Source organism: Sporothrix schenckii (assembly GCF_000961545.1).
Source record: "Sporothrix schenckii 1099-18 chromosome Unknown Cont44, whole genome shotgun sequence".
Classification (NCBI taxonomy): domain Eukaryota; kingdom Fungi; phylum Ascomycota; class Sordariomycetes; order Ophiostomatales; family Ophiostomataceae; genus Sporothrix; species Sporothrix schenckii.
In genome coordinates, this window is record NW_015971145.1 from 1,971,444 (window position 1) to 1,992,069 (window position 20,626).

General features: G+C 57.0%; 7 protein-coding genes across 7 annotated transcripts; 3 read left to right on the forward strand and 4 right to left on the reverse strand.

Annotated features, from left to right (window-relative positions):
- Positions 1–4,335: 4,335 nt before the first annotated feature.
- Positions 4,336–5,258, reverse strand: SPSK_09632 (uncharacterized protein; the record flags this gene model as incomplete). Its single annotated transcript, XM_016736204.1, has 3 exons — positions 4,336–4,988; positions 5,051–5,080; positions 5,183–5,258. 3 exons carry the CDS (start codon positions 5,256–5,258, stop codon positions 4,336–4,338), a joined length of 759 nt encoding a protein of 252 aa, XP_016587375.1.
- Positions 5,259–7,508: 2,250 nt separating this feature from the next.
- On the forward strand, positions 7,509–9,483 carry SPSK_08812 (carnitine O-acetyltransferase; the record flags this gene model as incomplete). Its single annotated transcript, XM_016735399.1, has 2 exons — positions 7,509–7,557; positions 7,673–9,483. The coding sequence occupies 2 exons, from the start codon at positions 7,509–7,511 to the stop codon at positions 9,481–9,483; spliced, it is 1,860 nt and encodes a 619-aa protein (XP_016587376.1).
- Positions 9,484–10,434: 951 nt separating this feature from the next.
- SPSK_08577 (uncharacterized protein) lies at positions 10,435–12,981 on the reverse strand (the record flags this gene model as incomplete). The annotated part of the gene is made up of 2 exons (XM_016735170.1): positions 10,435–12,749; positions 12,870–12,981. 2 exons carry the CDS (start codon positions 12,979–12,981, stop codon positions 10,435–10,437), a joined length of 2,427 nt encoding a protein of 808 aa, XP_016587377.1.
- Positions 12,982–13,985: 1,004 nt separating this feature from the next.
- Positions 13,986–15,011, forward strand: SPSK_09535 (electron transfer flavoprotein alpha subunit; the record flags this gene model as incomplete). The annotated part of the gene is made up of 1 exon (XM_016736107.1): positions 13,986–15,011. One exon carries the CDS (start codon positions 13,986–13,988, stop codon positions 15,009–15,011), a length of 1,026 nt encoding a protein of 341 aa, XP_016587378.1.
- A 249-nt stretch (positions 15,012–15,260) lies between these two features.
- SPSK_09065 (ferredoxin--NADP+ reductase) lies at positions 15,261–16,886 on the reverse strand (the record flags this gene model as incomplete). Its single annotated transcript, XM_016735645.1, has 1 exon — positions 15,261–16,886. One exon carries the CDS (start codon positions 16,884–16,886, stop codon positions 15,261–15,263), a length of 1,626 nt encoding a protein of 541 aa, XP_016587379.1.
- Positions 16,887–17,066: 180 nt separating this feature from the next.
- On the reverse strand, positions 17,067–17,489 carry SPSK_09999 (uncharacterized protein; the record flags this gene model as incomplete). Its single annotated transcript, XM_016736562.1, has 1 exon — positions 17,067–17,489. The coding sequence occupies one exon, from the start codon at positions 17,487–17,489 to the stop codon at positions 17,067–17,069; it is 423 nt and encodes a 140-aa protein (XP_016587380.1).
- Positions 17,490–18,205: 716 nt separating this feature from the next.
- Positions 18,206–20,505, forward strand: SPSK_08660 (uncharacterized protein; the record flags this gene model as incomplete). Its single annotated transcript, XM_016735251.1, has 3 exons — positions 18,206–18,366; positions 18,513–18,708; positions 18,760–20,505. The coding sequence occupies 3 exons, from the start codon at positions 18,206–18,208 to the stop codon at positions 20,503–20,505; spliced, it is 2,103 nt and encodes a 700-aa protein (XP_016587381.1).
- Between the last annotated feature and the right edge of the window lie 121 nt (positions 20,506–20,626).

Here is a 20,626-nt window from a genome sequence, read left to right on the forward strand (position 1 = left end):
GTCGTACAGGAAAGTGCATCTTGTGCCCGAGAAAGAAGCCATGAGACGGACGTGCTTTCCGCCTCTTGCAACAATCATATACTATTGCCGAAGGCACACCCAGTGCCCCATTACTGTACGCCGTATGTTCCTGCTCTTTCTACATCAGATATGCCACTTTTTCTGTGCATCTCCGGTTTTCATAGAGGAGTTCTCAACTCCCGTTCTTCCTCCATTTTTCCACGTCTCACATCACAACAATACACTCGCCCCGAGATATTCCCACCCCCCTTTGTCTACATACGAGCTACTTATTCGCCTCTTCTACTTGGTATAGACGGCTTGTTCGCATCTCTCTCTACGCACATAATCGACATGGTGGCTGCTTTTCAAGGTTGTTTACTTTTATTTTGGAACTCAAACACAATTGACGATCCCTTCGTCGGCACTTCTCTTTTTTGTTTTTTGCCGTCAGATCATCTACGCCACACTCGAGTTTAGAGGTTCCTCCAGGTTTGTTACTCCTCACGCCTTTGCCACCACCGTAGCCCCCGGTCATTAAAAGCCGCCAAAACCTGTGATTCCATTGTGTGCCGCAACAGCCTTGCTCGCCCCTATATTGTCATGTCCCCCCGCAAAATGGGCAGATTAACAAATTAAAATGATCACACTTAATTATGTTGACCAAAAACAAACGGCATGTGCAGAAATACAGCTCGCTGCAAGTTGCAGGGCCGGCATCGATATTGAGACCTGCGGGCTAGGAAAGGCAAGTCAACCTCGCTTGGGGAGGGAGCCTGCCACTGCCAAACATATAGACGAGACGTCCAACTAACGAGTAGGGAAAAACAAAACCAGCGAGTGGTAAAAATGACGCAAAGAAAACGGACCTCTCGTGGACCGGTAAAGGAGCAGAAGCAGAAATGTGGACGCCGGAACAAGACAACGAAAATGAGCATGGATGCGACCTAAAATCGAGATAGACAAGAGATCTGGATGCAACACAAACAACCAACAACGGCTACGAGGCTTGTCTTTCCGTGAGCGTACCAGGTAATGTTACTGCGGTAGACCACCTTGAAACCAGGATCTGCGTTTACTGAGTACCACTGACACGCCTTTTCTGTTTGCGTCGCCGCCATGCGTCCGTCTTGCCGGATACGACAGTAGCATACGAGCCCCATTGAGGCGCTGGACTGCCGTGAGTTCGGATGGGCAAGCCCGACAGACAATCATGTGCCAGTTAAGACTCTTAACACGACCATCGATCCCCTGGAGCAAGATCCGGCGGAGCGCTCTGCCGAGCCAAGAGAGCGCAACATGCGGCGTATATTTTGTGTTGGACTGCTTTCTTAAGACACCTTCCCACAGTGTTGTATTGCAAAACACGCCGTCGAAACAGCAAAGTCTGGTTGTTCCCCATTTTTTGTCATTCTGGCTATATTTGATTCGCGACAGGAAACATGGGCCGACGACGTACATATCGGCGCTGGCATACACAACCCTCCGAACAAATAGCAACTACAACAATCGGACCACAACCAGCAAAGAAAAAGCTGTCAAAAACGACAGAAGAAAATGCTTCTGATGCACAAAGAGGGACGAAATGGCCGTCCCGAGAGCCGCGACGGCCGCAGCGGCCTGCCAAAATGGAAACAAAATTACGCCCCACCGTTCGCAGGTGACGGCACAACTGGCTCGTGCTCCCGTTTTTGTGTCCGTCACCGTCCACCCTAATGCCTCACCCCCCAGTTCCCTGTGATCTGTAAGAAGGGTCTTACTTTGAGTCAGCGCGGCTTTGCCACTCGGGGAATTAAAGTTGCAGAAGCCAGGTGCGGGAGGCGCATCTTGAAATTGGGCTGCAGAGAGTGTAAAGTGCACGAGGGCCACAAGGAAAGAAGAAAACGGGAACGCGGTTTGAAGGATTAGAGTGCATTCAGAACCAGAAGCAGGAGCTGCGGATGGCCAGTGCACGACAAAGGGACAAGGGCGGGACGGAAAGCCAAGACATCAGTCGCAATCTGGGCGATAGAGCAATCTACTAGACGAAGACCTGTGATGAACAAAAGCGGGCCATCAACACCTTCCAGGAGGGGGTATACCGAGAGCCACAGCAAGGGAGGGCGGTCTTCTAGATGAACTGCGAGCAAACCAAAAAATAAAATAAAAATAAAAATAAAACGAGTTGCACAGAGACGATGCACAGTGAGTGCCCAAGTAATAAATTGGAAAGCCAAATCTATCGAACAGGGCTGTGAAGGTCCTTATGATAGGGCCATTGCGGGCTACCTCACCTCTCTTAACATGGACGGACAGGTTTATGAAAGACGCCAAGCTGTCTCAAGAAATGGGAAGAACGTGGGATAAGTCGCTACATTATATCAAAACAGCAAAAGCTAGAACCGTATATGTTGAAACAGATTTCTCCAATGATCATCAGCGGGCGAAAGGGCCATGAAACAGGGATGATTGAGGAAAGGAGATAAATAAAACTCTTGGTAATAGACTCAATAAGGCAGCCACCGCAGACAAGCACCATAACACAACACAACAGATACAAAAGACGGTTTGCAAAAAGCATCGAGGCGGCGGGAGAGATGCTCTACGACAACCCCCAGCTGCAGCGGCCGTGGGGCACAAGGAAGATTGCGGGGGATAGGGCGCAATGTATTTGAGAATGTGTGTGGGACAGGGGATGCGTTTACATAGGTGCGTTTTCGACAGTCTTTCCTAATTGGGTAATGTCGCAGGGCGTCCCGCCGAGTAAGCTTTTTACCTATTTGGCATTGGATCTGCCTGACAGCAGACAGGGGTTCGGCTGCTCGTTTTTTAATGTGTGTGTTTGGGGAGTGAATGAAAGCGAGTGGTAATTACTGAGTAGGGGACCGGTTAGATATACACAGGAGGCGTTCGTAAGACGGAGACTTCCTTTGTCGACGAAGACCAAAGGAGTAAGGACAGACGAAAGAGCATAAATGAACCATGCAGAAAAGAGAGCTTGGGAAAAGAATCGGAGTACAAACATTAAACAAAAAGAGGAGTTTCTAGCAAGAAATTTGAGGCAGTAAGCCCATCAAAAGGCCAGGGGGCGTATGTAGCTATGCAATTAGGAAACCCGCATTTGGTTTATGAATTTCCAATATGTTCCTGGACACATTTTATTTACAACAACTTTATTTACAACGACGATAAATACATGCAAAGGACTTGCAAGGTTCAAACATAGTAGCCAAATACAGTCGGGCCATGTTCTACATTAGTAGACTGCCGAGGGCACAGGCACGATATACAGTCCAGCCCGGGTCTCACCTTAAAACACCCTGGATTTACTCTTCAAACCGGGTTTACGACACCAAGAAATCAACAAATACCGCTCGATAATGCCTTTTTCCTTCTTCTGTTGTTTTAGGACCCTCGGCATTGAGTCGTCGTATTGACTTGGCGTCCAACTCTATTCGATTTTGTTGACAAGTCATGATAGTGTGGGCTTCTGGGCTGTGAAATTACCCTTGCAATATATGAATTCTCGAGTCTAGGCCTTACTCGGCGTCCTTGGCTTCTGTTTCTTGTTCTTCAACACCTCCACCACCACCGGCACACCCCTCTCTTTCTTTCGATGTCTCCAATGTTTAAGCTTAAACATCATCAGATAAAGGATGCAACAACAAATGAGAAACCTTGTGAAACCTGGAACTGCCCGGACTACGGACGTATATATTTATTGTTTTATTTACATCCACTCGCCATACTATGCCGCTCCACCTCCTAGGTGTGTCGATGTGACTCCTAATGAGAAAGGTTCCGTTCGTGGTGTCAGCTTGACCATACGTGAAGTGCCGTCTTGCACCTTCTTCTTTGAATCTATCTCCATTCCTTACGGCGCTGTGCAATAAAGATCCGGACTTGCCCCAACGCTCGCACCATAGTGCATCTGGGGGAGGGCTGATCACAATGTGACGTGCACCGAATCTACATTAAATGTACCGTTGCATGCATACGTCTTGGAAATATCATGGTCCTGTCGATGATTTGTTTACGTTTATTTCGTTTCATGTACCATGACCATGTAATCAAAACATGGAACGGAGGATAGGAACAACGAATCACTCGAAGCCAAGGCACGGAAAGCTAAATCACGGATAAGGGTAAGACGGATTTCTCCGCACACTGACACAGGAACGGCAAGCAAGCAGATCGGGTGCTGGAGTCATTTCGTCAAGTGGCAGCTCCGATGCATGTCAGCGTTCTCCGGACAAGAGACTACATCGCCGGAGTCCCCACTTGATCGTATCTTGCCTGTTTGTACGTCTTCTCAGTTTTAGAATGTTAAACGTGCTGCTCCAGACTCACCGTCTTTCATGACCACGAGGCGTCCTCTCGGCTGACAATCGTCTCGTCAATCGTCGCCACCCGTCCAGCCACAATCTCGGCGCCATTGACGAGGTCGTTCTCGTCGGCCCGCGCTGCTGCCGCTTCGGCGTCCGCCGCAAGGCCCGCCGCGATATGCCGCTGGATCAGCCGGGCGCGCGCCACGGCAAAGTCCACATCCACAAACCAGCGCTCGTCCATGTGCTGGGCGTCGGACGCGGTGCGCCAGGGCTCCTTGTCGAGACAGACGTAATTGCCCTCGAAGAGGACGATGCGCTGGCGCGGGCCAATGGCAATGGCGTCGGCGACGGGGTCCTTGATGGCGTGGTCAAACGAGGGGGCCAGGACGGTGGCCACGGACCCGGACGTGTCCGGTTCCTCGATGGGTGCCCGCAGGCGTTCCACCAGCGCCAGAAATGCGGCGCCGTCGAACGTAAATTCGGCACCGCGGCGGGCGTGGGCACGGACGGGGTCGGGCATGGCGGAAAGTTGCGCACGGGTGAGATGGAAGCCGTCCATGGGCACGGCCGTGGCGACCGGCTCGGTTGGCTTCGCCGTACCAACCGGCCCAGAGACCCCAGCCTGCTCCGCGTGCTTCTGGTTGATGGCCGCAGCAACGGCGCGGGCCAAGGATGTTTTCCCTGTGACCAGTGTCAGGAACATCGCGCACGGCAAAGATATCAAGAGGGGCACCGAAACGCACCAGAGCCAGGAATGCCGCCAATGGCAATCACTAAACGACGGCAAAGGTAAAACCTGGTTAGCATTTGCCCAAGTCTACGAGATTATCTCCACCCACCCGCCATGCAAGACCCAAGAATCAAGAGAGACTCACGCACACGCTGGTCAGGCGGCGTCCGGAGGTACCGATCCCAGACCTTGTCCACCAGTCGGCTCACTTGGTCCTCCATGCTGATTGTCGCGTGAGTGTTCTCTCGACGTAGATGGGTGCGATTGATCCCAAAAAAAGAGGCACGTGGGCAATTGGTGCGTGCTTGATCGAGAGTGATGTGTGTAGTAGTAAATGGCGAGGCTGTCGTTGAAGCGCACTTAGTGCGTTTTCTTAGCGCCTGCCCAACCACAGTGGCTTGATCTGCACCTTCCCCATGACAAACTTGGCCAGCCTCACGTCTACAAAGAAAGGGAGGAAGGAGCAAAGTAAACAAACGCCCCAAATATCATGGCTTTGAGACAGCATCTATTCGTACACATATGCGGGCGTCTGTGCGTTGTGCTTGTGTCTGCTGTTATACTCTCAATGCTTTGCACAACCCATCTCCGTCATCGAGGGAGAGGGTATTGCATCGGCAAGCACATCGATTCCAGGCAAATGTCAGCATATGCATATTTCAAAAAGGGCAGTTCAGTCAAGATTGCAGATGAAATGTGAATGTGCCATCTGGCTGCCTCTTATCCCGATTACCGCATATCGTATGCCACTCAGTGCCGTATCGCGAATGCGGCATTATCCCACAACGGCAAGATATCACCGAGTCTGTCCTTGACGACACCTGCCATCAGCCCAACAGTTGCGCGCTTTCGGGCGATGAAAAGTCCCTTCCGTCCGCAAAATCTCACAGTCTTCAAATTTTAAGCTGGTGTCAACGTTGCAATGCCCTCAGCGCTTCCATATCTCCATTGTCCCATTACCATTGGCGGACGACTATTCCAGCTGCTTCATTGCAAATGTCCTACATTATAATCTCAAAGAAACAAATTCATATCCACTCGCACAACAGGATCCTTTTTAAACTCAAAACGTCCACAGAAAAACCGTGGCCGCATAGACGTTTCCACGTTTCCAGTCAGAAATATGTCGCATGTCGTCCAGAGTCTAACGTAACTTACTTACTGTGGGGGCTCTAGTGGGTATTATGGGCCGCGGACTTGGGGGAAAGAGGCGAGGCGTCTCCATTTTTATTTTGGTCGCAGCCGTGTTAGCAGGTGGTCTCCTGTCACCTGGCGGCGCGGCAAACGCCTTCCTACCTCGGCTCAATGGAAGGCCGGATCCATCCATCTTCTTTGCCCACGGCCGACACATTGAGTGGCATCTACCTCGCACCCTCCTGCTCATTATGGATTGCGGTGCCGATGGCTGTTTCCTCTGTTTTCTCTTGTAGTGTTCTTTGCGCGCCACCGCTCCTACAGAAAGTTGATGCATTGTTCGCTCCTGCCCTGAAGCCGACCCGGTGGTCAATTCGCGCGCTGACGAAAGGGAAGGCGCGATCGACGCGAAATTCGGCTGCCCTTTTTGTACTGTTGGCGGTCCATTTGCATTTTCGCATTTCAACGTACGACGCATTGTGGCTGCTGGTCGTTCGTTTCGTTGCTATGCGATTGGGGAACTTGCATTTTTTGTATTCCACAGCTCGTCCACAGCTCGGTCAGCACGTTTGTTGCACCTGTCGGCACATGGAAAAGCCACAATTCCCCAGCTCGGTGATTTTTTGGTGGGGAGTGGGGAGAGTCGCCCCCTATGAGGTAAGAACCGCCCGTGTCGCTGGCGCTGTTCCTTCCCTGCGTGACTTCCCTTTCACGCGCTCGACTGGGCAGGACCTGCCCGCACGCAAGACACTTGCTCTTTCCCGAAAAGCACCTCGGCGATCCCCCCATCGGACGACTCCGCTACACAACCCACCCTCCACAGGCACGAAAGAAGAAAGAACCAAGGGCCAAACTCCAAAACCTCCAAGCAACGAACCCCAGGTCCCCCGTCTTGACAGCAAGAACCAAATTAAACTCATTAGGCTCGCTCTTTCCCATCCCGAGATTGCCACAAAGAAAAAAACAAAACCCAGCACGCATCGCGTCACAGGGCCTTCTTTCCACTTCCTTTCTTCCTCTCTTCCTCTTCGTTTCTGCCCCTTTCACAAGCCAAACGTCACCCGCCGCTCATCCCCGTCTCCTACAACTTGTTTGGGATGTTTGCAGCAGTCGCACGAGCTGAGGCAAGGTCGTCTGTGCTAAGAAGTACAAGCACCAGCACCAGCAGTTACTTGAGGACGCAGCTTGTGAGTTTCTGCTTTCTTCATTCTTTGGATGCTTCTGGCTAAAGAGCGCATGTGACGACTTGCACCCGCTGTTGTGCGCACCAAGCTCAAAAGCCCGTGGTCCTGCAATCTGGCCTGCGCTAACGTTTCTCTCTACAGACCGGATTCACAATGGCCCCCGCCAAGAGAAACAACAGCACCAAGAAGGCGCTGCCCAAGGGTGCGTTTTGAGTTTTGGCAGCCAGTCTTGTGATCCTCGTTTGAGGAGAGACTCGGCCGGCTTCCGGCCCAAGTTGTGATGGGTTTTGCCGGTGTCCGTACTAACTCCCGCCCAGGCTATGTCGAGGACACGTCCAAGGGCCCCATGCTGCGCTTCCAGGAGTCCCTGCCGCGCCTGCCTGTCCCCACCCTCGAGCAGACCGCAGCCCGCTATGTCAAGTCTCTCAAGGCCCTCTACCCGGCCGAGGACGTCGCCAAGAGCGAGGCCGCCGTCCAGGAGTTCATCCGCCCCGGCGGTGTCGGCCAGCGCCTGCAGGAGAAGCTGCTTGCGCGCCGCGCGGACCCCAAGACCAAGAACTGGCTGTACGAGTGGTGGAACGACGCCGCCTACCTGGCCTACCGTGACCCCGTCGTTCCCTACGTCTCCTACTTTTACTCCCACCGCGACGACCGCCGCCGCCGCGACCCCTCGAAGCGCGCTGCCGCCATCACCACTGCCGCCCTCGCGTTCAAGAAGATGGTCGACCAGGGCACCCTGGAGCCCGAGTACATGAAGGGCGTCCCCATCTGCATGGACAGCTACAAGTGGATGTTCAACTGCGGCCGCATCCCTGCCCACCCCAAGGACCACGCCGAAAAGCACAACCCGGCCAACCACAAGCACATTGTCGTTGTCCGCAACAACCGCTTCTACAAGGTCCTCCACGAGGTGGACGGCCGCCAGCTCAACACAAGCGAGCTCGAGGCCCAGTTCCGCCGCGTCTACGAGCTGTCCGCCGCCGCCGCCAACGCTGCCTCGGAGCCCGCTGCCCCGGTCGGCTTCCTGACCACCGAGAACCGCGATGTCTGGGCCGATGCCCGCAAGGCCCTCGCCGCATCCTCCCCCGTCAACGCCGAGTCCCTGGCTGCTATTGACTCGGCCTCGTTCCTGGTCTGCCTCGACGAGGCCGCCCCCGTCACCTTTGAGGAGCGCGCCCACCAGTACTGGCACGGCAACGGCTCGAACCGTTGGTTCGACAAGCCCCTGCAGTTCATTGTCTGCGACAACGGCACCTCGGGCTTCATGGGCGAGCACAGCATGATGGACGGCACCCCCACCCACCGCCTCAACGACTGGGTCAACGACGCCATCTTCAAGAACAAGCTCGACTTTGACAACCCGAGCGTCCGCGCCAACCTGCCCGAGCCCACCCCTGTCGAGTTCAAGGTCAACGCGGAGCTTGCCAAGACCGTCGCCGCCGCCGGCGAGCACTTCCGCGACATCATCGGCCGCCACGAGCTGGCCGTCCAGTCCTACCAGGGCTATGGCAAGGGCCTCATCAAGAAGTTCAAGGTCTCGCCCGACGCCTACGTCCAGATGGTCATCCAGCTGGCCTACTTCAAGATGTACGGCCTGAACCGCCCTACCTACGAGTCTGCCGCCACGCGCTTCTTCCAGCTCGGCCGCACCGAGACCTGCCGTTCTGTTTCGGAGGCCTCCGTCGCCTTCTGCAAGGCCATGGGCGACGACAGCGCCGACGCTGCCACCAAGGAGAAGCTGTTCCGCGAGGCAGCTGCCTCCCACATCGAGTACATCTCGGCCGCTCTCGATGGCTACGGCGTCGACCGTCACCTGTTCGGTCTGCGCAAGCTGCTCGACCCCAACGAGCCCGTCCCCGCCATCTACGCCGACCCGGCCTTTGCCTACTCGAGCAAGTGGTTCCTGTCCACGAGCCAGCTGAGCTCCGAGTACTTCAACGGCTACGGCTGGTCCCAGGTCGTCGACGAGGGCTTCGGCATTGCCTACATGATCAACGAAAACAGCCTCAACTTCAACATTGTCTCCAAGGGCCTCGGCAGCGACCGCATGAGCTTCTACCTCAACGAGGCCGCCAACGACATCCGTGACCTGCTGACGCCCTCGCTCGAGACCAAGGCCAAGCTGTAAAACGGCGGGCGGACCAGTCAAATTATAATAAGACGAAAAAAGACAAGTACAGAATCGCTACCAGCGACGAATGAGAGTGATAGATGGTGTAGAGATGCTGATGTTTGGTCTCTTTTTATCATGGAAAAAGCAAATGTTGCGACTTGTTTCGGATAAAAAAGGGTTTCCTTTATTTTGTACATATGGCTTGGATAGATTGTTTTGAAAATTCAATTTAGTTGCACGTAATGTCTTGTTACACGATTGGGTTTTTTTTTTAAAAAAAAAAAAATAAAACACATTTGAAAAAATACATAAATATCGAAAATAATGAAACATAATAAACAGATAATATTCCAGTAGTAGGAATTCCAGAAGTACATCCAAGAGTAGTCACAGTAAAATGTGAATTTAATACGAATTGCTCAAACGAAAAAAGCGAAGTTACGGGACGGCAAATAATAGGACATAAAAGAAAATGATAACTAGTTGTGACAGATATATAAAACGCCAATGTCTCTCCCGCCTAAGATACAAGACTCCCCGACGAGAATAAGAGCTTCCAATGCTCTACCATTCTTTTGCTGTAAGATTTTTGTTGTTTTTGGGTTTGACATTCTTCCTTCCCAGCGCAAAGCAAAAAAAAAAAACAATAAGAAAGAGAAATAGAACCAATAGTACGATAACAGAGCAATTGTCCCATGGCACCCTGACAACAAAAGAGTAAGATACAAGCCACACATAGTAAAAAGAACAACAGGGAAAGGTAAAAATAAAAAAAAAAATACAGACAAGACACTCCCTGTCGGCCCCCCCCACTCCTCGGACTCCTCACGGTTCGGTCCCCGACCCCCATGGCTTGGATTGGCCTCTCCAAATCATCTCCGCGCGTACAACGGCATTACGCCCTGTCTGCGGACGCCCGACTCGGGACGTCGCATCGATCGTTTCGCCACACACAACCCAGACGCGTTACAGCTCCAGACTCCGTGCCGCACCGGGCGTGGCGCTCAGGGGCTGCACACCACCGGCCGGCGTGGCCGGCGGGAAAGCCAGGCGCGGGCCGTCGACGAGGGCGTCCTGGGCCAAGCGCAGGCCCTGGTCGCCGCCGGTGGCGGCGGCGGTCTTGAGGTTTTCCTGGACCTCGCGCACGCGGCGCTTGAACGACAGGCGGTCGAGGAACAGCTGCTGGCGCGCGCGCTCGAGCTCGCGGCGCTCGGCCTGCAGGACGGCCTCCATCTCGTTGAAGTACTTGAGCTTGAGCTCCATCTTCTGCAGGGTGACGTTGACGGCGGCCGACACGAGGCGGGTCATCTCGCGCTCCTCGTGGGACGCCAGGCCGCCCGACCGCGCGCCAATGGACGCCAGCGGCAGGTTGGCCAGGTTCTGCTGTGCGCTGCTCAACGTCGTCGTGGTTGTGGTGGTCGTCGTGGTGGTCGTCTTGGTCGTCAGGGACACGTCGGTCGACCGCGTGCCGTCCACATCCATGGCATCATCGTCGTTGCGGCCGTCCGTACCGGCCGTGGCCGCCTTGTCCTTGCTGTCCTTGTCCTTGTCGTCCGATGCCGCCTCCTCGCCGCCAGCTTCCAGTTTCTTCTGCAGGCCGCGCTTCAGCTCGTCCAGCGACTTGTTGGCCGCCGCCGCCGTGCTGGCCGGGTCCGCCAGGCTGGCCAGGAAACCAATCACCGACATGACAGGGTTGTCGGCCTGGTTGAAGGGCAGACGGCCGCCGCCGCCGCCCAGGATCGACAGGCCCACGGGGGCCTGCTCCGTGACCTCGGAGTCCAGGTACTTGGACTCAATGTCCAGCTGCAGGAACTGCAAAACACACTCCTCGCGCGTGCGCGTGCCCACGTGGTCGGCCACTTGGCCCCAGTCGTCGTCGAAGCGCTCAATGGCCTCGAGCAGGCGCACCAGCTCGGCATCGCTCCAGGGCGCGTCGCGGTCGAGGACAGACGAGTACGTGGGGTTCTCCATGCGCAGATACTGCGCGCTGGTCTGGTTGCCCGCCATGCGGCCTTCGAGGTAGCAGCTGGGGCACAGGTCGTACTGGGCGCGCGGGTTGCCCTCGGCCTGGGGGTTGTGGTAGTAGATGCGGGTGCAGTCGATGCCGCACAGGTGGCAGTTGACCTTGACACTCGGCTTCTTGGTCAGCTCTTCGGCGGCGGCAGCAGCAGCGGATGCCGATGATGCGCCCGGTGCGGGGGTGCCGTTCTGTGTGCCGTTCGTCGTTGCACCGGCAGCGTGCGGTGCCTCCCCGTTCGTCTTGGCCTCCGTCTTGGCTGCCGCAGACGCGGCGGCGGCAGTGCCGCTGGCACCGGAGACCTTGGCGCCGCGCGCGTTGGCCTCGTAGATGTTGCGGCCGACCTCGAGGTTCAGCTCCGACTTGGGCGCAACGCCCGTGGCGGCGCGTGCGTCGGTGTCGCCGTGCTTCTTGCCGCCGACGATGACGGGATCGGCAGCAGGCTGCCATGGCTGCAGACCGCGCGGCGTGTCGGCAATGATCTTGAAGTGGCCGGTGAAGGGAGGGCCGACATGGGACGGGCGCTGCTCGTAGTCGACCTGGTAGTTGATGAGGCCCCACTGCTCGAGGAAGGCGTGCACGCGCATGATGGCGCAGACGTCGCCTGCCAGGTTGCGACGGCAGGCGGTGACGGTCAGGTACTCGACGGGGTTGAGGCGGTAGGTGTTGATCATGAAATCGCGGTAGTCCTTGTAGACGTGCGGGGTCTTGCTGCGGTTGCGGCTGTTGAAGAACTCGGGCAGGGCTTTCCGCTCAATGTTGTGAATCTTGTTCATGTCGAACCAGGTGCTGTAGCTGGGGAGGATGATGGCGTGCGTCTGCGTAATGAGGTGCTCGCGCGCAGCGTTCTCGACCGTCTCCTTGGACTTGGTGGTGCTGGCAGCGCCGTCCTCGCCCTCGGCAGCAGCGCCCTCGGCAGCGCCGTCCGCCTCGCCCGACGCCTCGCCCGTTGCCTCCGCCGCACCCTCGCCAGCTGCCGCTGCCGGTGTGCCGTTGTCGCCGGCCGTCACATCAACCTTGGTGTCTTCAGCCGCGTCGCCCGACGCTTGTGCTGCTGTCGCGTCTGCCGAGCCGCCGTTGGCTGCGTCGCCCATTTCCTCGTCCTCGGCGCCGCCCGTCGCGGCTGCTGGTGCCTCGGACGCATTGAGTGCGCTGTCGGAAAGGCCTGCTACGGCGGGTGTGGCGCTGTCCTCCTTGATGGCTGGTTCTGTTGTGCTGGGTGCATCTTGTGTGTCCGCGGCATCCCCGTCGCCCATGTGAACATCTAAAGAGAGGAAACCCGTATGTTAGCATTCGTTCCTGGGTTCAATCGACCGCTAATCAACGCGCCATTCCGCGTCTTCTGTCATTCACAATGTTAAAGTAGTCCTCTCACACGTCGTACCTTCGGGGGCAGTTGTCGATGGCTCGTCTGCGGGTGGTGCCGCGACAGGCGGGTTGCTGGATGGTGTTCCGGCGTTGGCAGGGCTGCCGAAGTTGACGGTATCCTCATCCATTGTGGCGTGTGTGATGAAAGTGATTGTGATGAAAGAAAAAGGGGTGCTCTGAGGTCAATTCCAGACGGCCGTGAAGAGCCGTGATGAGATGCGCGGATGCGAGTCGGAGGAAACGAGTCGCGCGTCAATCGAAAGGTCACAATGGAGCGCGATGGTCGACGTGATGCGTAAGCCCAGGGGGAGTGTTGGGCAGTTGGAAAATGAAAAAAAAAAAGATGGTCGAAAACAAGGCGAAAAAAGCCAACAGACCAACAGCTGCGTAAACGTCGGCGAGTTGGACCGATCAGCAACAACGACAAAAAATAGCACAAAAAGGACAGAGGCTGGTTCCGCCGAGTTGCTAGCGTGGGCAGTCTCTGGGGTCGTTGCGAGACGCGATGATGCTCCACGAGAATCGATGGGGGTTCGTGATCGCGGTGGTCGATTCGCCCTTTGAAATTCGCGCCTGGAAATTTGGTGGTGGATTTGCGAAAGAGTTCCAAGGGGTGGACGCTGCTGCCAAATGGGGATTATGATTTGATTGCTGGGGGGTGTCGCGTTTGGGGCAGGAGCAGAAAAACTGGCAAGCTAGGAAGGCGCGCGGCAGCTGTTTCTGCCTGGGTGCCTGAGGCATGTTGAAGGAAGGCACTCTTATTACCTAAGCGGAATCATCACATGACACAGCACGCGCTGGTGTTCGCGTGAGTCTCCGAAAAACGGGGCACTCAGTCTCTCAACCTCGGGCCGCTTCCAGCCGGCAAGACAGTGGCGCCTGCCCCTCCACGCCTACAGCTTGTTCTCCGCTGGGGCAGGTGCTCACACTCTCGCTCATAGCCGTCGTCGGATTTTCGAGCCCGCGTTTTTGGAGCCGCTTTTCCTCACCTCGCGATCCATCCCCACGCAGGCCAATTGGACTCTGCAACGCACGCCTCTTTCTTTTCACCGGATTCTCAGGCTCCCTGCCGTTTCCTCGACCGTCGTCCCTTTCCCAACAAGCCCTCCACCGGCCACCCGCCACCACCACAATGCTGTCTACTGTCCGGAGGGCCGTCGCTGGCCCGGCTCGGCAACAACTGCAAAGCGCCAGCCTCGCCCGTCTGCTGTCGTCTCTCGCCATCCTCGAGCAGCGCAACGGCCAGCTGAACAGCGGCTCGCTGAGCGCGGTCACGGCGGCCAAGAAGCTGGGCGGCTCCGTGCACGCCTTTGTGGCTGGCAGCGGCGTCAAGGCGGTCGCCGACGAGGTGGCCAAGATCGACGGCCTCGAGAAGGTCGTCGTTGTCGACAGCGCCGCCTACGACAAGGGCCTGCCCGAGAACTACGCGCCGCTGTTGGCCGAGAACATCAAGAAGGGCGGCTACACGCACGTGCTGGCGGGCCACACGGCCTTTGGCAAGAACCTGATCCCCCGCGTCGCCGCCCTGCTCGACGTCCAGCCCGTGTCCGACGTCACCAGCGTCGAGAGCGACTCGACGTTTGTCCGCCCCATCTACGCCGGCAACGCCATTGCCACCGTCGAGTCGACCGACCCCATCAAGCTCCTGACCATCCGCGGCACCGCCTTCCCGGCCTCCGAGGCCACGGCCGGCAGCGGCAGCGCCGCCGTCGAGGAGGGCGTCGACCCCAAGGCCGAGGCCCCGACCGAGTGGCTCTCCGAGGACCTGGCCACGTCCGACCGCCCCGACCTGGCGACCGCCGGCAAAATTGTGTCGGGTGGCCGCGGCCTCAAGTCCAAGGAGGAGTTTGACAAGATCATGCTGCCGCTGGCCGACGCGATCGGCGCCGCTGTGGGTGCGTCGCGCGCGGCCGTCGACAGCGGCTACGCCGACAACAGCCTGCAGGTCGGCCAGACCGGCAAAGTGGTGGCGCCGCAGCTGTACATGGCGGTCGGCATCTCGGGTGCGATCCAGCATCTGGCGGGCATGAAGGACAGCAAAGTCATTGCGGCCATCAACAAGGATGCCGAGGCACCCATCTTCCAGGTGGCCGATGTTGGCCTGGTGGGCGACCTGTTCGAGAAGGTGCCCGAGCTGACCGAGAAGCTCAAGTCATAAGCGGTTGACGGGGACCATGGCGACGAAAGATGCTTGAACGGACGACAGCAAAACCAAAAGGAAGGAATCAAAACGATGGGAATACTGGTTTTGGACAGCATGGCGGTAATTTCATAAACTATATTAGACGTGTAGCAACATTATATCTGGAGGGCTCTCGGAGAATTGACTTTTGCGTTTGTATTCAGCTACTTCTGCTCGTAAAGGCGTAGGTTCATGTCTATCGTACAAGTGTGTTCCCGCCGCGTTTCAACCCAGCACGGCCAGCATGTCGGCAGTCTGTGTGAGCTTGCTGCGTGGCTTGCCCAGCTCCTTGCCCCTGCCCAGCTCGACCTGGTCAATCTTCTGCCAGTCGGCCCAGGACACGACCTTGGCCCCTGTCGTGTCGACCTCGGCTTTGACTCCGTCCCAGCCGCCGCCCTCCACGCCGCCAGCAAGGAACGGCGCCCGTGCCTCCCAGTCCTTGACGATGGCGTCCGCCGTCGTGAACGCATCGTCCATGGTCGATGCGATAACACCGGTCGGCCCACGTTTCACCCAGCCTGCGCAGTAGAAGCCCGGGTACGGCTCCGTCGTCATGCTGGCATCCTGTGAGCGCACGTCACGCAGCACGCGCCCGAGGCCGTCGTTCAGAATCATGCCGCGCCGCTCGTCAAAGGGAATGCCCAGGTCCTCAAACCCGGCCAGCGGCTGCGACCGATAGCCAATGGACCGGAAGACGAGCTGGGTCGGCACGTTCACAAGCTCGCCCGTGTGTTCCGGCTGGGCATTGGCATCAAAGGGTGCTGCCAGGTGTGTCTTTTCAAATGCTGCCGTCGCGACGCGGCCATGCTCACCCCCGTTGGCGGCGGTAAAGTGCTTCGGTGCCATGCAGAAATCGAGCGACCACGACTTATTGGCCTGGTCGAGCGGCGTGGCTGCGCCCTTGGCCACGACCTCCATCAGCCTGCGCTGGGCTCGCGGCAGGTCCGTGAGCTTGGGCGGCAGCAGCGTCGAGGTATCCCAGGGGTGCAGCCCCACGCCGGGCAGCTTCATGAGCTCGCGCACCTCCTTGATCGTAAACGCCGCCTGCATGGGGCCGCGGCGTCCGACAACGTGCACACGCTTGATGCGGCTGCGAGCCAGCGCCTCGAGTGCCGCCTCGCTCATGTCCGTCGTGCGCAGCACGTCGACGTGCTCCAGCAGCATCCGGGCCACGTCCAGCGCCACGTTGCCCTGGCCAACGACCACTGCTGTGTCCGTGTCGGCACGTACTAGGTCGGCCACGATGCTGCTGCCCAGAGCGTCCGAGCCGCTCGGCAGCCCGTTGTACCAGCCCACAAAGTCACGCGCCGCATACACGCCGCGCAGGTCCTCGCCGGGCACGCCCAGCTTGCGGTCGCGCGAGGCGCCGTAGGCAAAGACGATGGCATCGTAGTGGCGGGCGAGGGTTGCGAGTGGTACATGGCCGCCGTCGGGGTTGTGGCTGCTGATGCTGTTGGTCGCGGCAGACCCGTCGCCCACGGCCAGGTTGCCCAGAAACCGGAAATCGGGCGACTGGGCCACCCCCTCAAACTTGTCCTGGCAGTTCTTGACCTCTGGGTGGTCCGGCGCCACGCCGAAGCGCACGAGGCCAAACGGCACGGGCAGCGCCTCGTACATGTCGACACGGGCGGCTGTCTTGGCCATGACGCGGTAGGTCGTGTAGAAGCCGGCGGGACCCGAGCCGATCACGGCCATGCGCAGCGGCCGACGGCCAGAGCTGTCCGAGACATGTCGGGCCTGGTATGGGCTCTGGTTCTGGCTCTGAAGCTTGCCGCGCACGTTCCGGGCAGCCGATCCAAACAGTCGCGGCGATCGCAATCGCGCGCCGCAAGTCGCTATAACGGGCTGCATAGCGACAGTGGCATGTCGCAGCAAGGGATGCAGCCGGTTTTGTCAAGGCACGGCCGGTATTTGTGTCGGTAGAGTTCTTGTCAAGACAAATCCAAAGACATTCACCATGTCGAGAGTTTCGATTGCCGCTCGTTCTATTGGACTAACGAAAACCGGGGACATTCAGTTGCCGTCACTCGTTCATAACTCCGCTGAACGGAGCTTTGAGTCACGCTGGCATTGTCGCTGGACGTATCCCCGTAGATACGACGACAAACGTCTGCCCTTCGGATTTGCTGACAACGAACAGAAAATGAAGTTTTTTAATTGGACAATTGCATCGCGAAGGGCATGGTATTGCCGAATTGAAGTAGCCGCGCAGAGACGCGTTTGTACTATGTACTTCATCGCGATTGGCTCTTTTGCCTTGTGCGGGCTGTAATTCGTAGTTGCAGGGCAGAAAAGCGCCGCCTCATGCATCACCTTACTCATGTCTTGAAAATCCTCGAATCGGCCAAACTTGATGCGATTTTCCAGATGCTCGTTTAATGTCTCGGTAAGGAATGCTGCTGCGGTGGCACTTTCCCAAGTTTCGCCAAGCTCGTGTCCTTCCAAATACGACATTGTCCTGTCCCAAGTCGCACCTGCCTTGCAAGAGCCCCAAATTCCAGCAGCGCTGTTGCTGTGGCAACAGCGTCCCTTCCTTTCTCACCACACCGCACAGACAGCTCTTGCCTCCAACATGCAGATTGGGCCTGGAAGCGCTGTGGTTTGCGCCTGCCTCGCACGAAAAGGCATAATTTCATGCGAGGAATACGAACAGGAAGGCACGCCCGGCCTGCTATTACCTCACCATCGCCCCCTCTCTCATATTGCTCCTGTCGTTTTGCATCCCGTCTCCTGTCGCAATCAAAACCCTTCCTCCAACAACCAAGACAGACGGATATTGACTCAACTTTTACCGGCGCATTCCAACGACGACATTGCTGGGAACTGCTACTCAACGTGAGATCGTCTGTGACGGCACTCATGTTTTGACAGGAAAAAGCAATTAACCGAAAGACAGAACGACAGGAGCCGAGACAATCAACAGATCAAATTATTCGAAAGAAATCGACAAATCGCCGAAACGCACATCTTCGCACACGGATGATCGCCATCTCGACATCCCAGGAACGCAAACTAGATTCACTTGAGAAAGGGCAGCCGTCAATCTAGCCGAAGTCCCGCACGGGTCACAGGCACCGTCTATCCTCTGGAACGCAACGCAGCAAGACAACAGCAACGGACACACTGGAAAGGACTGGGCTCGATCTCGTTCTCGCTTGTCGACTGTCACCATGGGGGGCCATCAGCCGTTTCTTTATGACGCCGAGCACAGCTCGTCGAGCTTGCCTGAGAAGCCGTTTGATCCCAAGGCCGTCACGCGTGCTAGCTGGCAGGCCAAACCCGTCAAGCCCAAGCAAGAGGGACCATTGGTGCAGCTCAACCGGCATCCTGAGTACGTCTTTTGTTTGTTTGGCTTCTTTCTTTTCGATGTCTGATTCTTCACTCTTTCACTGCTTTTTTTTTCCGTCGCCCTTACATTCGTTTTTCTTTTGTCATTTGATCCTGCCATTCAATTCCCAATTGCTGACCTCTCTCAAGCGCTCATGAAGTTATCGGCGGACAGCGCAAGCCCGTCAAGACCATGAGCAGCACCACCAAGGCCTGGATCAAGGCCATCCGCGTCGTTCAGCTGCTCATACGTGCGCTCCAGTTCCTCGGCGCAACGGCTATCCTGGTTCTCGTCATTCTCATTACGGGCGTGCCCGGTATCACGACCTGGGTTCTGCGCATCACGGTATGTTGATACAGCTCCGTTGCTTGGGTCGTACACTTGCTAACAGACCAGGCTGGATTTGTCATTGCTCACAGCGCCTATGGCGTCTACCACCACTCCAAGCCCGCTGGCTACCGGACGCCAGCATCTTCGGGCGCCTACCAGGTCTTTGCTGCTTTCTCCGATCTCTCAGTTCTTCCCCTGTACGCATACGGCGCCATGTCTGCCAAGAACAACAGTGCCGGGTGGACGACGCTGCTCACGGACCAGACTTATGTGCCGTACCTAGTCACATCGTTTTACTACACTTTGATTGGTTCCGGTGGCCTGCATGGCTTGTCGCTGGTCGTCTCCTTCTGGCTTGCGCTCAAGTTCCGCCAGATTGCTCAAATGCCGCCCGATATGAACCCGCTCGAGGACCGTTACACCACGCGGTCGAAGAAGCGCCAGCAAAAGCAGCTCAAGGATATGCAGAAGCAGCAGCATGCACGGAACAAGTCCTCGATTGCCACAGCTGACACGTTTGAGTCGCTGTCCAGCCTTGACAATGACAAGGGCTTGCTCAGCCGTCCGCCGTCGGTTCCATTCCTGCACACGCGGACAGGCTCCCAGGCCACCATCTCGTCTAGCGATCCCCGTCTCACTCTTCCCAGCCAGAACAGCCCTTCATCGAACTCGGCACGCAGCTCTCTGGCTAACCTGAAGCGCTCGTCGATGGTGAACACACCGAACAGCGGACGTGGCTCTTACGCCGAGGTCCCGCTCAACGACGGTGGCTACGCCAACTCGCCCAGCTCTCGCCTTAGCTACCACAGTGGGCGGCCCAGCAGCCGCCCCCAATCTGGCACGCCCAACAGCTCCAACTCCCCGGCCGGTCTTGGCATCACTGACGGCGCCAACGGTGGCGGCCGCCCTGGCAAGTTTACTGAGACGTGGCAAGCGACGGATTCCATGGTCAACCGCACCCAGCAGCGCAACGCGGCTCTTAACACTATGGTCCTCAACGCCTCGGGCAGGCGGCGGAACTATGAGGTCGTCAGCCAGGCATACGATTTCCACGACTCGGAGGGAGAGGTGTCGGATACGGATACCGTGCACCGCCATGACATTGACGACGACGACGACGAGAACGCCCCGTACAATCACTACAGCTACGATGACGGCGGCGATTCCAACCGCCCGAATCCCCTCCGTTCGAACCCGACGCTCCCGCGCACGAAGACTCCGTTCCGCCAGGAACGTCCTGCATCTACCGTCCCATCAATGACCTCGTCCGTCCACACCAGCACCACGTACAATGGAAACGTACTTGGCGAGGTGCCTATTAACGACCGTCGTGTGAGCGGTGGCTACACGGTCGATATTGCCGACGCAATGAAGTCCAGTATCGCCAAGGATGGCAACAGTAGCCCCACAAAGGACATTGGACGTGGCCTTACAAAGGGCAAGCTCTCGCCACAGGAGACGCAGCAAAAGTCTGACTCGAAGGTGTCTCGTACGCCAACGAAACGCTGGACCTGGGCTCCTCGGAGTCGTCAGAGCAGCGTGCAGAAGGAGGACGACTTCTACAGCAAGCCGTACGGTCAGCTGAAGTCGGCCACGCCGCCTATTATGGTAGGCGAGGACTTGGCGGCTGGCAGTCCGAGCGGAACGCGGCAGGTCTCGAGTGGCAACGACTACGATCTGGGCAGTGACCGTTACCTGTACTACGGCGACAACAACGCTGGCGTGGCCAACACCTTTAGCCGGCGGAACGTGAGCGGCAAGATTGCCGAAGAAGGCAGGGCCTTCAATCGGTACAGCACCTACAACAACTGAGTTGGGGACTATCGGTACATACAACTGATCTCTTCCGCCTCTTTCACTAATAATCCATTCATACGACAATGCGGTGATGATATCCGATGTGTCTCGGTATTCCGGTATTTCTGGTGCTTAT